The sequence below is a fragment of the Gastrolobium bilobum genome, unplaced genomic scaffold (assembly GCF_033153095.1).
Source record: "Gastrolobium bilobum isolate Gb01-03AN ecotype WA unplaced genomic scaffold, APGP_CSIRO_Gbil_v1 utg3588, whole genome shotgun sequence".
NCBI classification, from domain to species: Eukaryota; Viridiplantae; Streptophyta; class Magnoliopsida; order Fabales; family Fabaceae; genus Gastrolobium; species Gastrolobium bilobum.
Window position 1 is genome coordinate 479,182 of NW_026899729.1, and position 17,297 is coordinate 496,478.

At 33.4% G+C, this 17,297-nt stretch overlaps 3 protein-coding genes across 5 annotated transcripts; 2 read left to right on the forward strand and 1 right to left on the reverse strand.

The window, feature by feature from the left end:
- Nucleotides 1–3,583: 3,583 nt before the first annotated feature.
- On the forward strand, nt 3,584–9,953 carry LOC133292983 (autophagy-related protein 18b). 3 transcript variants are annotated; one of them, XM_061491486.1, is made up of 11 exons: nt 3,584–3,723; nt 3,861–3,934; nt 4,005–4,078; nt 4,167–4,276; nt 5,068–5,159; nt 5,999–6,111; nt 6,649–6,768; nt 7,825–7,973; nt 8,495–8,611; nt 8,828–8,893; nt 9,675–9,953. In XM_061491486.1, the coding sequence occupies exons 1-11, from the start codon at nt 3,665–3,667 to the stop codon at nt 9,808–9,810; spliced, it is 1,110 nt and encodes a 369-aa protein (XP_061347470.1). In that variant the 5' UTR covers nt 3,584–3,664; the 3' UTR covers nt 9,811–9,953. The 3 variants fall into 3 exon arrangements, with proteins under 3 accessions (XP_061347470.1, XP_061347471.1, XP_061347472.1); XM_061491487.1 differs by having other exon boundaries at nt 8,498–8,611; XM_061491488.1 differs by having other exon boundaries at nt 7,828–7,973; nt 8,498–8,611.
- Nucleotides 9,954–12,462: 2,509 nt separating this feature from the next.
- Nucleotides 12,463–13,749, forward strand: LOC133293041 (aspartic proteinase CDR1). The gene has a single exon (XM_061491556.1). It carries the CDS (start codon nt 12,463–12,465, stop codon nt 13,747–13,749), a length of 1,287 nt encoding a protein of 428 aa, XP_061347540.1.
- A 659-nt stretch (nt 13,750–14,408) lies between these two features.
- Nucleotides 14,409–16,946, reverse strand: LOC133293011 (uncharacterized). The gene is made up of 5 exons (XM_061491523.1): nt 16,753–16,946; nt 16,384–16,577; nt 15,572–15,656; nt 14,796–14,861; nt 14,409–14,708 (listed from the first exon to the last, which is right to left on the reverse strand). The coding sequence occupies exons 1-5, from the start codon at nt 16,834–16,836 to the stop codon at nt 14,616–14,618; spliced, it is 522 nt and encodes a 173-aa protein (XP_061347507.1). The 5' UTR covers nt 16,837–16,946; the 3' UTR covers nt 14,409–14,615.
- Between the last annotated feature and the right edge of the window lie 351 nt (nt 16,947–17,297).

Here is a 17,297-nt window from a genome sequence, read left to right on the forward strand (position 1 = left end):
ACAATACTGCTTCCAGGAATATTCTAGGAAAATAAAATTGAGGAACCGAATAGTAACACAGCGAGTCATGGTGCATTCATGCACACTTGCACAGTCCTAAGCAAACTTTGAGCGCAAATGGCAAAGGTAGTGTCAGTGATCAGCCTCCGGGCATTTGCATTCTGTTATTAATCATTATTTTCTCTCATCAATTGTTGGAGCCAGAAAATTTTATGAGTGATAAAATTATAATGTGTATTCTTATGTGAGGTCACAAGTATCTATATGACTAATAAAAAGAAAATAATATTCATAATTAAAATTTTATATAAATTTTGAAGGGGGAAATAATTAATTATTTGACTAATAAAAAATTTGAAGGGAGAGCGCCCTCGATTCACCACTGGACTTCATAATAAATAGAGTTTAATTTTGACGTGTAAACAATATTTTATATTATTATTCAAAGATTCTTTGTCACGTGTTTAACGAATTTAACAAATATCAAAATTAAATTAATATACGTATATTACGGAATTTTCTTCGGTAAATCGACATCTTTTTTCCAAATAAAGTAAGTTTTCTTCTCATTTAAATCTAGACTTTCATTTTTATTCCTTCCCTATCTTAACTTTTTTGCTTTTTTGGGACCGATGCATGGTGCATCGGTAGCACCAAATGTTTGCTCGGATATTACAAGAATAATAATTTTGGTTTCTTTCATGTACATTTTATATAAGAAAATTTCCACTACAATCCGTTTTTTTTTCAAAATTTTAGTTTTTAAAATTATTTTATTTTATCTCTTCATTTAGTTTTTTAAACTTTTCTGTTTTACTTGTTTATACATTTTCTTAATATTTATATTTCTAACTTTTTTATTTTCCCACAGATTTTTTTAAAACAAATAACAATTAAAAGTACATTAATTTTTAAACAATTAGAAAAAATGTGTATTTTATTATGTGTAGTAATCTTGAATGGAAAAAAGGAAAAATAAATTAATAAAATATTCGTTAAGTATTATTTTTTTTTAAATTTTATTCTTGTTGGTTTTATAGACAAAATATCTGAATAATTTTTATTTATTTATTTTCGTATGCTTTATTATTAACATATTTAAATTTTATTTATACTATTAATATTACCTTAAAAATTAATACATATATAGATCCACTAAAAATTTATATATTAAAAAATTTCTGTTTTTAAGTATTATTACAAGAAACACAAAATTAAGTTAAACTTTATTTTGTATTGGTTCGTTTTAATCAAAGTATTTCTTTTAAATATCTTAGAATAAGAAAAACCAAGATTTTTGAAACCCAAAACCATACAAACAGCAACAAAAGCAAAAACAAATAAACCAGTGAATAAGAAAAGTAAATTCATAAATAAATTAAAATAACAAGATAGATTAGGGAATTGACAAACATGATAGATTAGGACACTGACGAACTGTAACAGAATGTGATCAAAAAATTTCTACCTACCAGTGATAGAGCACGGCCGCACCAGAAAATGGTGGAGGGAGCAGTGAACGCCCAACAAGAAAGAGGGGAAGGGCTACCGACGATGAAGGAGAACAACCCACGAACGCAAAGGAGAAGAACTATGAGGGAAAACAATTATGGGAAAGAGCAACTACCGACGAAGGAGAAGAACGCTCTCAAGACGGAAAGAACACAGGTAGCAAAAGAGAAGAAGCTCTCTGCTCGACGAGTTTGGGAATAGGAATGCTGTTGAAGACGTTCATTCTTATAAAACAGTATTTTTTTTTAATTTTTAGACCAAAACGTCGTTGTTTTGAGTGGGATAAAAGAAGTTCGCTTTCAAAATTAATGTAGAAAATGGAAATATTATATTTCTTTCCATCTTTGTATGATTATGATTACCCATATTTAATGTTTTATATTTATTTCCGACTTTGTATGGTTATGATTCTCAATATTTAATGCTTTCACACTATAAAACGACGTAGTTTTGTATGACTGCATCAATCCTTAGGTAGAGTCACTTTACATCCGCTAAACTATATATATATATATATATATATATATATATATATATATATATATATATATATATATATATATATATATATATATATAGAGGCAGGATATTCTTACACCGGTGTAAGAGTTAGAAGTCTTACATTCAATCTTGAGCATTGATCCACTTGTATCTAATGGCTCAAATTACTAAAAAATTAGAGCCCTTAAATATAAGTGGGATCAACGATCAAGATTGAGAGTGTAACTTACACTGGTGTAAAATGATCATAACCCATATATATATATGATAAAATCATTTATGCAGCCGTTTTACGAACAGCAACGACAGGTGTATGGTTATGATTCTCCACATTTAATGCTTTCATTCTTTATATGGTTATAGTTCTCCGCATTTAATACCTTCAAATATATATATGGCAAGTATTTGATTGCTGCACGTACAACAGCTACAGAAACCACACACACACAGATATATATATATATATATATATATATATATAGGGGAAGGATATTGTGACAACCAAGTTGTGTTACTACCAAGTGACTACCAATCAATCTCACCGTTAGATCGATTATATTGATTCAACGGTTATATTATTTCCATCTTTGTATGGTTATGATTTCCCATATTCAAAGTGAAAGTATTAAATATGGAAAATCATAACTATACAAATGTGAAAATAAATATAAAGTATTAAATTTGGGAAACCATGACCATACAAAGATGGAAATAAATATAACCGTTGGATCAACATAATCGATCTAACGGTGAGATTAATTGGTAGTAACACAATTTGGTTGTCACAATATCCTTCCCCATATATATATATATATATATATATATATATATATATATATATATATAAAGCCAAATTATAGATTTTTTTTTTAACTTTTTAAAATAAATAAATAAAAAACAAAAAAATTCCACTTGATGTGGGTGGGATAAGATTAGGGTGGCAATATGGGTTGAGCCCGGCGGGTCAACCGGCCAAAACGGGGCGGGTTGGGTTGAGATTTTCAACCCACCAACCCACCTCAACCCGCCCCGCCTAGAAGTGGGTCAAAACGGGTTCAACCCGCCGCGGGGCGGGTTGACCAGTCGGATTTTAATTTTTTTTTTTTTTTTTACAATTAGGTAGTATTTCAGTAGTACTTAAATTTTTGTGATATTCAATTTTTTTTTATCTTAGTACTTTCTAGAAAAAATAAAGAATAACAATTTTATTTATGACAAATGTTATCTATTTATAAATTCCTAAAGAATGTTTGACAAATATTAGTATACATTTAAGATTTAGACTAAAAAAAATATAGAGAAGTGTGAAATAAAATAAAATAATATTAAAAAAATTCATAAAATATAATTAATTTTTGAATTTTAATTAATTTTTTTTAATTGGCGAGTTGATGGGTTGACCCGTCAACCCGCCATAAAACAGAATGGGTTCATTTTTACAACCAATATTTCTTGCTAATCAACCTGCCCCGTTTTTGACGGGTTGGTGTCAGGAGGGCGGGTCAACCCAAATTGCGACCCCTGTATAAGATATCGATAGCGTTAGCGTCTTAATTCCAAGGTGATTGCCCCCTTATCATGTAGACTTCCTTCCAGAGTTACGGAACCTCATGAAACTAACTAGTCAAGCGGAGGAGCAACCTCAATTATTATGGCCAACAACTCATCTTCGTCCCCTATCCTTTGCGCTTCTTTCAACCAGGACCATAGGTCAATTCATTTTCACGCATGCATTTCTTTCCCTATCTTTCAATTCTTTTATTTAACCATTCACCTTAATTGTTTTCATGTCAAATTCTAAATCAAATTCACTGATATTCCTTTTTTTTTTCTTCCCGTTATTGCAGTTGCTTCGCCGTTGGCACCAGGGATGGTTTCAGAATATTCGATACCAATACAGGAAGGCTCTGCTACGAAAGAGGTAAATTCAATTCCATCATCATCATTATAATCATCATTTTTTATTTATTTATAATTACTTTTTCGTGTAGCTGTTGGAGCTTTCGTTATTGTTGAGATGCTGTTTACCTCAAGTCTTCTTGCTATCGTTGGGGCTGGTGATCAGGTACTACGCAAGTTTTCTACTTTGTGTGACTGTGACTTGGCATTGGGGTTTCTCTCTGATTGTGTATTGTTTTTATTTATTGATACAGCCTTCTTTGTCTCCTCGTCGTCTCTGTTTATTCAATACAACTACTGGAGCTGCTCTTAGAGAATTGAACTTTCTAACTTCAATACTTGCCGTTCGCATGAATAGAGAAAGGTCAAAGCAGGATCCGGAGTTTTTTTTTTTTTTTTTTTTCTGTATGAACTCGTTATTTACTCGGTTTAGGCTATGTTAAACAACATCGGACAATGTTGTTTTTTTAACATTGTAGTATGACGTGGGCATCAAATGGTCATGAAACATATGTGAAGCTTGGTTTGGGGTGGTTTTTCAATGACTATTGATTGCTTGAACTCTGATTATTTATGAATATATTGATTAGGGCATCATGCTGTTTTCCCAATACTTAGTATTACACTGCCAAATGCTTCTTTTTGCGTATTTTTGTAATTATGTATTTCACCGTAGTAGCTGTGTACAAACTAATGGTTATTTTTTTTTCCTCAATATGAATTGAGGGGGCTACTTTGTGAGGTTACTCTTTGCTTTGGAATTTCTTCTATTAGAAAAAAATATATGAAGTAGGAAGGACTAAGGAGAAAATTTGAGACTTGTCGATGGGTTTTTTCTAGTTCAAAGATGTTTTTGTAGATCATTCAGGTGACCCAAGAATGTTTTACTAAATTTATTTTCCCTCTTGTGTGTTTGTATGTGTTTACAGTGTAGCAGACTCATATGGTCGGATTATTTTACATATTATATTGGACAAGTGGACTTGTAAAATACATGCTAGTCTACAATTTTTTGATTTAGCCAAGTTTCCTATAAATTTTTAGTCTCCTTATTTACAATTTTTCTCAGTTTAGAATCTAGTTCAATGACTCAATTAGCATAATTCTTTGACCATTAAGAATAATCCCATCTATCTCTGTTTCTCTCTAATGCAGGCTCATTGTCATTTTACAAGACAAAGCATATATATATGAATTAAATAGTCTCACAATCTTGGACACTATTGACACAGTGCCAAATATTAAAGGTGAGACTGGAATGAATATGTGATAAGATTTCATTCAATCAGGTGATTTTGTGATAATCATTGTTTTTCCTCGTAGTACTTGATGTGATTTCATAAATTTATGATTCTTAAATGTATAACCCCACCCCTCTCCAAATGATATACCAGCACCTATCATTTTGATTTTTGGATTAGTACATCTCTCTCTTTTTCTCTCTTGGAGATAATAACCTAATATTTCTATCTGGTTTCTTCAATTAAATTTATGTTTAGCATTTCCTGGGGTAAAATATGAAAGCATGGACATTTTTTCACGATCCACATTATATATTCCTATGTTGGAAACACAATGCTCATGAGTTTTTAGTGATGCAACCACATTACATTATTACATGTCTATTTATTTTTGACATAGTGATTATTATACCTTATTGTTAAAGGAGTAACCATAATTTTGGTCAGAACATGATCTTCATGTTTTAGAACTAAAAAGAAACAGCCAATGATTTATGCCTAGCTATGGCATCCATCTCACTCAGATGCATTCATCTCATGCTCCTAGTCCTACCATTGTGTTATATGAAATTACACTCTATTTGAAGTCACAGATGGGCAGTCAAGAACGAAGTCATCTAGTGGAACAATATAATTAATCAGTGAATCTAATTCATTTATTAATTTATATATTAGTAATTTTCTCAGAAAGGTTTTGACTTGTTATTTATTTAATAAGTTGCAATTGTTATGTTATTATGCTATACTCAATTGGATTATTGCAAGTATGGTGAATTAAACATCTTATTATACCAAACTGACTGCTATAGTATGCATATACTTTTCTAAGACAATTTTCCCCACAGGACTTTGTGCTTTTTCCCCATGCTTGGATTCTTGCTACATGGCTCTTCCTGCTAGCACTACCAAAGGATCTGTATTGTTGTATAATGTCATGGATCGTCATTTACACTGTGAGGTTATGCCCAAAATTTTCCTTTCTGAGTTGCATTGTATGATAAAATGGAATCACTTTGTTACTATAATATTTGTGAGTTTTTTTCTGTTGTGCCTTCACTGCCTTGTAGCCAGAAACTAGTGAGGTGATGAAAACTAACAATATTAATCTTCATATTTTTGAATTGTTATTATAAATCCATATTCTTAACTGCCTTCTTGATTCATTATTTCTTGTTTATTTGAATAGAAAAAATCTTTATTCTTTTTTGGAATTTCAAGAATTAATATATTACTCAGTTACATGGACTGTATGCCTTAAAATGCATACTTGAGGCATTATGAGTTTTCCTTGTTTGGGGAGTGAAGTAGGAATAAGATTTGATATAAGTGTGAATCAGCAGTTGACTTTTTTCATGATTTTACCTCCTGGCAGTAATATTTTCTTTGCACGGATATGTTTACCTTTTTTTCTCTCTTAGTACTATATATGGACTAATATCCCTTTTTATATCTTTTTCTTATACTCGTGTACATTATTATTGAACCTGAATTACAGATTGAGGCTCATCGTTCACCACTGGCTGCAATGGTCCTTTCTTCTAATGGAATGTATGTAGCTACGGCATCTGAGCAAGGAACCATAATCAGAGTCCATTTGGTGTCAGATGCAACAAAGGTGATGAATAAAATTCATGTTTTTAAATATTGATAAGGGTATTAATGGTATTAGCCATTATTTCTTGTATCTTTCAGTATTTTCTCTCCTTGAAGCTGCAAACAATATGATTTTGGTTACAAAATTGCCATGGATCAGGTAATGGTACAATCCTCTGGCAGGTCCCTTTAAATTTAAGTCCTATCAAAACACACTTAGAGGCCCTTTACGGATAGTATCGACCTTGAGAGTCCACTCCCAAAGATGTTGGGTCAAGTGTGTGAATGCTCGTATATAACTGGTGGGGTCCCCCAAAATGATTATGTGTCCTGGAGAGATATCCTCCTATCCATTGCATATGTTGCAGTATTACTCATCTTCATCATTCTTTGTCTGATTGTCTCCTTTGTTGGATGACTCTTCAAGATAAGAGCAGTTGTATGTTTTATGTTATGTAAGTATACTGTCAAATCCTCTTGGTGTTTTCTCATCTTATGCTCAGTTAAGGCTGTCTGTTCACTGGATGAATGTTTCCTACTTCTGGTCCAATTTTTCCTAATATTGGTTTTCATATGATTCACTGCCCCAGATTTTGTTTTGCCGAGGATGTCTTCTTACTTATAGTCAATTTATAATACATTAGTATTTATTTTGGTAATATATGGAACCTGATGATGTTTTGACTGATCTTTTGCTCCAATAAGAATCTTCCTTTCCTTAATGTAAATTCTGAATGAGAATCTCAAAGAATAAGACATGTGTCCATCTGATGACGTATGTTTTTTAGTGAACACTAAAATATCTAGCATATACACAGACTAGTTGCAGTATTTTTCTAACCTGGTTATAGAAGGTAAATCCACAAAGTCTCTAACATGGAAATTGAACCATGGGACCAAATATTTTCCTGTAATGTTCTGCTCCTTTTTTTCGTTTACCATTGTTTTCCATCAAATTAATTCATACATGAGTAATATTCATGATATATTATATTTTTTGTAGCATTTTTGGATGCTTTTAATATTATATCTGTTACAATTCGACTTCACGTGTAGAATCTGACAACTGTTTTTTCAGCAGTCATATAGCTTTCGAAGGGGGACATATCCATCTACTATATTTTCTCTGTCGTTTGGACCATCAAAGCAGCTTCCAGATATTCTTGCAGCCTCAAGTTCTTCTGGTTCTATTCATCTTTTCACTCTTGGATTTGCTTCACATCCAAGGTGACAATTGCAATTTAAAATATTCTCCTCCTCTTTCCTATCTATTTAATTACTTTATTCATGTACACAAGTCAACATGTCACATTGGTTTGGGTTGCTTTAGATCACTAAAGGTTGAGCTAGCCTGATTTAAGTTCAAAGCAAACCTTTAACTACTATGTTTGGCTTGGTCACCGCTCAAATGGACTTGCAAACAGCTCGAGAAGCCAAATAATAAAAACTTTAATGTCTTGATCTTCTAAATACTATTAGGTGACATATAATGGGAACATAAGAAAGTTCACTCTGAATTGAATCTTTCATTTGTATACTGAAAGGAAGATGCAGATGCCATATTAGTCACTGCATGATCAAATGTGTACATCCTTTCCTTTTGTGTAGCTGATTTTAGTTTTCCATATAATTTGGAAAAGTTTACTTTGCTCTTTCAAAATTTTCTTTCTGATCCTTTTTTTTATAATTAATTTTCCTCCTCTGAAATGAATTTGGGATGTTATTTGATGCATATTTGATGACTTTAGCAGGAGCAAGAGATCAAATGGTTTTCTTGGATCAATACTTCCTGATGCTGTAAGTGATGTACTGGATCCTGCTGATCATCACGTACTTCATAATGCCATTCCTGCAGGGGTCAAAAGGTGAAGTATTTTGATGTTAAGTAGCTAGATTCATGACTCCTTGCCTTTTTAAGCCTGGGAACTATCTCGTATGGTCCTTATTTTCCGTAATCTGGAATTTTGCTACACCTTTTTAGAGATTTATTGTTTCTGCCAAACAAGTATTTCAGATTGTACTGTAGTTAGAATGAGTATTTGTGTATTTAAACTTATTTTGTGAAATCTATTGTTATACAGCTATGCAGTAATTCACAAGGTTGAAAATGTCACTGACACCTCATCATCTGAACTTCTAGCTTGTAGGTGAGTCCCTCATTATTGATCTGGTGGTCTTGGTCATTGACAGTCCACCTGGCAATATCTTTATTTAATGTCCCTGTCTCCCCCATTCACTCATTGTTTGGTATTGGCTATTGTCTTCTTATCTTGAGGATCTGCCAAGTGATTAACCAGAGATCCTGCATATATGGTGTAGCTTTTAAACTGATTTCTTATAATCCGTAGCTTCATTTGCCTCTTGAATGTATAGGCTTCTGTTTCATGTGGAACTATGGTTTACTGCAACGCTTTATATGACCTCCTGGGCCTTTACATTATTGAATATGAAGAAGGAAATTGTTTTCTTGTTTGATTATATATGCATGCATTTTTGCAATTCTACCATTGTCCAGCACACTGACAATCAATTTAACGACCAAGACAGATGTGGTAATGCATGTTGAGGGATTAATAAATGTGGGAGGCGATATGGTGAACATTATTAATTGTACTATAGGTAGCTTCGCTTCCCGAGATTCTTTCGTATTGCTAATTTTCAAATTTTGGAATCTCCTCGACTGTTGATATCAGGTCCAAAGTGTAGTCGTAACATTGTAAAGGTTCCTTGTCACCTTCAGCGTGAGGCTTTGGTTGACTATGCAAATCAATGTTTTTTTGCTTGGTGGATTGTATATTTAGCATTTAGTTTTAGTTTTACTTAATAAAAAGTACATTTTCAATCTTCATAACTCATGTCCTTCCCATGTTTCAATAAATTTCTGATATCTCTTTGTCTGCTAAGAGTTTATGTTTTTCAATTTTACAGGGTCAATATGTCCGTAATAACTTATAACGGCTACTTCCAGGAATACAATTTGAGCATTGATGCCCAGAATGAATTCTCTTGGGCTTTAGGGCGTGAGTTCAATCTTTTGACTGTGACCACGGATAAGGCCCCATGAGTGGAAAAATAGTAGTTTTTAGTGCCCCATCTATTACTGCTGCAAAGCTGGAGGAATTGCATGCTACACTTCGAGAAGCTTTCAGAGCTAACAGTGCTGCCAACGTGAAAGTGTTAGTTAGAGAAACTTCCAGAGCTATTACTGCTGCTAACATGAATGTGTTATTTGGAGGAAATAATGATCCGAAATTCCCTATAGATATGTATATATGATAACAATATATGAATTTATTTATTTTTACCTATCCTACAGGTCCTAATTTGGGTCTTGGAAGAAATTTAATCGTATGATAAACTCATTAAACCAATAATTTACTTACTGATAACTAGCCTTTTTCATTCAAATCCGTGGTTAATTGTAAGTAAATTATTGGTTATATTAGTTTATTGCATGGATTAATTTCACGGCGAACCCAAATTAGTATTTAACACCCTGACTATTTTGGTCATCCTAAAAAAATTGTAATTATTCACACTACATGTTTTAGGCAAGTTCTGTATATAAAGAATTTGGAACTGCAGTAATAAAACTTGTTATATATATAAACATGCGATGTTACGAAAGTCAAACTGTTGCCATGATATTCATTATTAAGGGTTTCTCTTTGTGATATTTTTCTCTTCAATTGTTATCCATTATTAAGGTTGATAATAATATTGGATTGTTTTTGCCTTTTTGGGATTTTTTTCTGTTCTCTTGGTCTTTGTGACTGTGTTAACAACCCTTTTAAGTTAATAAAGCATTAAGGCACGAAAACGTTTTTACTTTAAAGTTTTAGTAATAATCTAGTCTTTTGTCGTTATGAATATGAAGTAGCATTAATCTTTTACCATACTTGAAATGCAAGAAAGTTCATAAAAAGATAAAATAAGAAAGAATGTTAAATGCCAGTTAACAATACTCGAATGATGCAAAAATGTTAAAGCTTGATCATAGGGGTATCTCCGTCCTCATGAGGGTTGGCGCACTTGGTAAAACCTATCCGCCAATCATTACTCATGGCTTGGGTTCAATATTAAAGTTTTCCTCTTTGATAGGCAATAGTTAATCCCACTGTATATTCTTATTGAGGTTGCTAATTTTTCCTACCATTGCAAGGGACATATTTTCACCTAATTTAAATTTCTAAAAAAAAAAGTGTATCTCAATCATTAATTAAGAAATGACAATGGAAATTTAGTGTCTCAATTCAGTATTCAAACTCATTTAAAAAAGTTTAAATTCATTTCTAAACAAATTGAAAAAACAAGCAGAGTCTAAAGTGATATTCATATTGACGGGACATTGGCAACTATTAACACTGATTCTTTCTAGAATATTAAAAGCTTCAGTGTATGTTTTCAGTAAAATAGCACCACCAGCTGCTGAATCGATATTAGTCCATCCTTGTCCACTTAAACCTCGGTAAAAGATTTGCAGGAGTGCCCAGTTGGGCAGTCCGTGGGTGGAGTGAGGCATTTCCTCAACATTCCCTCGATAATGTTATCCCTTAGATCACAAACTTTGGTTGGAGGGAAGAATTTCATGAGAAAAGCTTCTCCCATCTCCTTCCAAGTTGAGATGGACTGAGATGGTAGAGTCTAAAGTGACTCATTAAGTATGAAGTAAAATCTGAACTCATATTTACGCTCGTATTTACACTCACTCATTGGAGGTTTTTTTTTTTACAAAAAGAAGAATTAAAAAAAATAATCCTAATAGGGACAATACAATAATTGGAGATCTTCCTAGTAAGACCTAGACCAAAGTAAGAAATAAGAAAATGGAAACTGACTTGTTGAGTTTTGATCCATCCGGGTGGATCAGAAATGTCTAATTGGAGGTTAGTATTTGTATCTTGGATCAGTATACTCTATAAAAGAAACGTCATAAGCAGTAACACCATGTACAAGTAATGACATATAGCCGAAAACATGATATGTGTGCATAGTTAAGAGAGTAGGGAGTTCAGATTTCAGAAAGTGTATCTGAAAAAATTAACCATTTATTTATAGAAGGAATTATTTGTAGGTGTAGAGTTTTGACAAGAGTGAAATTATTACGGAACAAGGTAAATAACCTTATCACTTACAGGATAGAGGCTTTTGTCTCTTATCTCGTAATTTTTTAATCTATATCCAATCCAACATGATACTAAACTATTATTATAGTTATATAATAAATTACATTTTTTATATGAAGTATTTTTTTTTTTTTACATTTTTTTTTTTTAAATTTCTGTGTTTTTGTTTTTTAATTTGACTGTGTCCCTGCAATCTAACTGCTAAGCCTTCTAATCAAGGGAATCTCCAACCCAAATTAGACAACTATAATCTCAACATTCTAAAAAATTAAATAGTTCACATAGTCGCTTCACATCTCTTTAAAGCATTAGAGGATTTGAGGGCTTCGGCTGAAAGATTTTTCTTCTTCTTGTTTTTTTATTTTTTTAAATCATGTAAAAGGAATTCTGTAACTAACCTTTCGAGTCATGTGAAAATAGTTCAATAACAGCATTAATACCATTTCATGCATTCTAAACCTGGATTGGATTTCATCTCATAAAAAAGGTGTTTTTACGTAAGGAATCATAAGGTAATAGTCACTACTCACTAGTCAAGGCAGGCGAATTTCTCCATAAAGGATTTGGAACTTGCTAAAGAAATTGTAATCATGGCAACAATATCTCTTTCTATACTTGTTTCGTTGGCTTTCATATTCCATTTTACCTTCGCCACCACTGCATCTCTAAGCCTAGTGATTAAACTCATACATTACGAATCTGTATTATCTCCCTACAATTCAGAAGACCCCATTTGGGATCATTACTTGCATAAAAAGATAAAGCAAGTTTCTAATAATGACTATACATCCACTCTTGTTCCTAGCCCCAGAAATGTTGTGTTCTTAATGAATTTCTCAATAGGTGAACCACCTGTTCCACAACTTGCAGTCATGGACACTGGCAGTAGCCTCACATGGGTTAAGTGTCTCCCCTGCACATTTTGTTCCCAGGAATCTGTTCCAATATTTGATCCTTCAAAATCCTCCACTTATGCTAACTTGACATGCAGTGAATGCAGCAAATGTGATGTGAATGGTCAATGCCCATACAATGCAGAGTATGTTGGGAGTGGCTCATCAGAAGGGATCTATGCCAGGGAACAATTAACTTTAGAGACCCCAGATGACAGCTTAGTAAGGGTGCCTACTAGTTTGATATTTGGCTGCGGTCGTAGGTTTAGCCTATCATCCAGTGGTTACCCTTACCAAGGAATCAATGGGGTGTTTGGACTTGGCAGTGGAAGTTTTTCTTTGGTACCTAGCTTTGGTAAGAAATTCTCCTATTGTATTGGCAATTTAAGAAATACCAATTATAAGTATAACCATTTGGTATTGGGGGATAAAGCAAGTATGCAAGGTGACTCAACAACTTTGAATGTAATCAATGGTTTATATTACGTTAATCTTGAAGGTTTAAGTATAGGCGGGCGAAAGCTTGATATTGATCCAATTGTATTTGAAAGATCAACAAGAGATAATAACAGTGGAGTACTAATTGACTCTGTAGCAGACCACACATGGCTTACAAGATATGGATTTGAAGTTCTCAGCTTTGAAGTTGAGAACCTCCTTCAGGGGGTTTTGACCCAAAATAAGCACAACAGCTATACATTGTGCTATAGTGGTGTGGCAAGCCGAGATCTAAGTGGCTTTCCGGTGGTAACATTCCATTTTGCTGAGGGTGCTGTTTTGGAGTTGGACGAAACAAGTATGTTTATCCAGACCTCTGATAATGAATTTTGCATGGCTGTGCTTCCAGGAAACTATTTTGGCGATGACTATGAAAGCTTTTCTTCTATTGGAATGTTGGCTCAACAGAATTATAACGTGGGTTATGACTTGAATGGGATGCGGCTGCACTTTCAGAGGATTGACTGTGAACTTCTTGATGGGTGAGTATAAATAACCACATTAGTGCCAACTCTATTTCTTGTGTCCTGTTTTCAGGTTTAGCAATTTTAGTCTTTGAAGTCTGTCTTTAAATTATTATTATTTTGGTTTTATGTTTCCTCAATTATGCGTTCCTTGGCATTTTAAAATGAGAATTTTATTATACCTTTTTTCCGATTAGAATTCTAGAACAGAGGAGAACATTTGTACAATGCATACTCAATCTGATCCTAGCTAAACGCAATTACGTCCAATTGCGTTAACTAAATTTTCTTATTCTAATCACAAAATGTGCCTAAATGGTGACGCCTAAATGGGAATTAACTCAACAACTATAACGCGTAAGGACAACTAGTAGTATTAACAAAAGAATAAATAAAATAAAAAATTTCTTCTTCTTAACCTGATCCTTATGCTTTTTAGGGTGCACCATTCAATTAGTAAATAGGGCGTAAAATGCCATATGAGCCTTCTATATACCAGCCATCTTTCACAATGATCAATTTTAACACCAATGCGAGATTTCCAACACCAAGGTTAAACTCAATTTACGCAATTCCCCGTCTTTCATCCATAAAAATGTTTTCAGGTCATTTGATAAACATGATGCATCTTTCTGAACTTGACAATCCTTAATTCCAGTATCCCATAGAGGTTAGCTTTTCCAAAAACTTTTCAAAAAGCATAGATGTTCTTGTTTCCCTGTCTCTTTTCGTAAATGGTGGGACATAAAAAAGGAAATTAATTTGTTATACATGACAACAAAACTAAGACCAAAATGCAACTGGTATTCGTAATTAAGTTACAGGACAACCTCTATGAATCTTGATAATTTGGGTTATATTATCTAAATGGGTGTACACTTCAACAACCTATCTAGTTCTTGTCTTAGCAAACTTAGGTCTGGATGCCTTCTTCTCCATCTTTTCCCTCTTCCTGCGGGTCTTTTCATCTTCAGGTGATTCCTGATTCACAAAAGGCATACAAAATTGTAGTTATTGTGGTCCTTTTTGTGGTCTGAAAGTGAAAACTAATCAATAATGTGACCATACCTCTGAACCTTGTGGCAAAAATCCTTTAATAAAGCCAAAGGATTGGTAAGCTCCAAAAGCTGGTATCTGGCAAGGGTCGAAAAGGAGGTATTTAGTCACTGACTTAATCTGAAGGTTGTTGTATTCTCTTTTTTAATGCTTGAATGGTTTTACTATTTTTTATGTCAAAAACCTTCACATATTGATTAAATTGTAACTTCTAACAGCAAATATATATATATATATAGTCATAATTCTAGCAGTTCCCAACCACAATTGATTTGTACGGGAACACCTAATATAATCCATAAAGGGACAAACTACTATGCCTTTGTAACAACAGTCACTAGGAATTAAATGATAAAGCACACTATTTTTATTTTTTTATAGCAAAAGCACACTATCTTTTAACTCAACTCAACTCAACTCTCACATAGTACTCCTCCATATGGTAAATGAACCTTTGTCTAACTACAGAATACGATGGCAAACACACCCCCACCCCACCCCGCAACATGCACTTATAAGTAACGTACTCTCTCTCTCTCTCTCTTGGACAGTACTCCTCCCTTGGTAAATTTGTCTAACTACAGAACATGATGGCAAACACAAACAGCCAAGGCTGGCAGATAATAAAACTCCTTTCATGAAGCCAAGACTGCATTCTTTGAAGTGGCTTCAGTGCAGGTGTTGACTATAGCCTTGAAGAGTTACAGTCCTACATTCTAAAAGTATGCCACATTTTTGTGCCAATAAAACCAACCAAAAGCTTACACACGAACAAATATGGATCTTACCACAAGATATATGTACCAGAATTTTCCAGAGATGATGGACATGACTTGCACAAAGCATGTTATGTAGATAACATCATGTAAATAGCTGCAAAAGATAACTGACAGTAAGTTAAGATTATATATCACACAATTAGTAGATGGTAGCAAAATAAATTTGGGATAGCTGAACTTTAGTTTTCAATATAGCTTGGTTCAAGATAAGAGGGTCAAGGACTATTGTTGACTGGAAGTCTAAAGAATTGGGAGGGAATGATAACTTCCCCAGATCTATGAGATCAACTGACTATTAAAAAGTCTAGGTTTACCCAGGGGAAAACACTCAATCTGCAACAATAAAGACACATACACCTTTTGTTCAACGATCAAGTTTGACAACCGTTTAAATGATGGAAGAAATTGCTAATTCTGGTTTACTTTCATTTTACTGAAGAAAAATATCATTCGTATAGTAGGTTATGTATTTCAAGAGCTTCAAATATTTTGAAGAATTAGTACTGTATACCAATTATGCGTAAAAAAAACATCAATAGCAAAAACTGTGAAAGATCAAATTGCAGAACCATTGCCACAGAAAAAACTAATTTTTCAAACAAAGTCGCACATGTTGATTATAGACAGCGATTGAATAGATTTCGATCAATTACCCCATCTTTAGCTATAATTTATCACGGAAAAATGAAGAATTTGAAACTCGGGTAAGTGTGAGCTGAAATTGACAATAGAAGGTGATAATGTTGCTTGTCCGAGGAATAATAACGCTGCTGGCATATTCAAATGACACAATACATGAACAAGAGGAGACAAAGACATACCCACAAACTCCACCTGTAGTCATATCAAACCCACCATCTAAAAGTTCACCATCTTCGGCGTAACTAGGGGTTGCCATCTTAGCAAGTTGTTGATAGGGAAAAAGATATGCTAGAGAAGTCACAATCAGGCCAATCCAGTGCTTCCAGGTGAACGTTGAATGGAAGATCAACATCCTTACTAATACATAAATAACCTGTTCAAAATAAAACCAATGAATTAGGTCATCAACAATCAATACACTAGTAAATTAATATAAGGAGCAAGAATATGAAGGCTCATCATCTCATGCCAAATCCTAATTGGTTCCGACAAGAACCCTAGAAAAAAAATATAGAATTAAAGAGAGCGAGAGTGTAAAGGAAGAGTACGTTGCAAGCGATGATGATATAACGGAGCCTAGACATGTGACGAGCGTTCTCTTCCTTGCGTTTCTTGGCACCCTGATTCGCCATCTCTCTCACCTTCTCTTCTTCACCCAACGAGGTGATGCTAACTAACGCTCTTCTAGCCCTTCTGGGCTTTTTCACCTGAGAAAGGTGTAATTTTACAAGCTATTTACAATTTTATCAGTTTGGACCAGATGGGTAGGTGAGGAGTGAGTGAGACTCGCATGTGATAAGTAAAGATGCCTAATCACGTGACTACTTAAATTGATTTGATTAATTAAATATAGGGTATATAAAAGGGAAAAATAAATCTTATGTTATAGGAGAATTTTAATCTCATGTCATAGATACATCAAATGTGGAACTCACTTATTAAAAAAAACAAAAAACAAAAAATAAGTGGGTGTAGGAAGTGTTTATTTTCTTATGCAACATGAGAAAAACAAATCCCATATATAAAAGGGTTAGGATCATTTTAAAAATATATGAGGTTGAAAAAAAATATAAAATAAACTCCACTTTTGATT

Excerpts from the sequence above, each read along its gene's own strand:
- LOC133293011 (XM_061491523.1), bottom strand. The coding sequence starts at position 16,836 with ATGGCGAATCAGGGTGCCAAGAAACGCAAGGAAGAGAACGCTCGTCAC. Across the intron at positions 14,862-15,571 it reads TCTGGTACATATATCTTGTG|ATACCAGCTTTTGGAGCTTA; the intron begins GTAAGATCCATA and ends GACCCTTGCCAG. Across the intron at positions 14,709-14,795 it reads TTTTGCCACAAGGTTCAGAG|GAATCACCTGAAGATGAAAA; the intron begins GTATGGTCACAT and ends TTTGTGAATCAG.
- LOC133293041 (XM_061491556.1), top strand. The coding sequence starts at position 12,463 with ATGGCAACAATATCTCTTTCTATACTTGTTTCGTTGGCTTTCATATTC.
- LOC133292983 (XM_061491486.1), top strand. The coding sequence starts at position 3,665 with ATGGCCAACAACTCATCTTCGTCCCCTATCCTTTGCGCTTCTTTCAAC. Across the intron at positions 5,160-5,998 it reads CACAGTGCCAAATATTAAAG|GACTTTGTGCTTTTTCCCCA; the intron begins GTGAGACTGGAA and ends TTTTCCCCACAG. Across the intron at positions 8,612-8,827 it reads ATTCCTGCAGGGGTCAAAAG|CTATGCAGTAATTCACAAGG; the intron begins GTGAAGTATTTT and ends ATTGTTATACAG.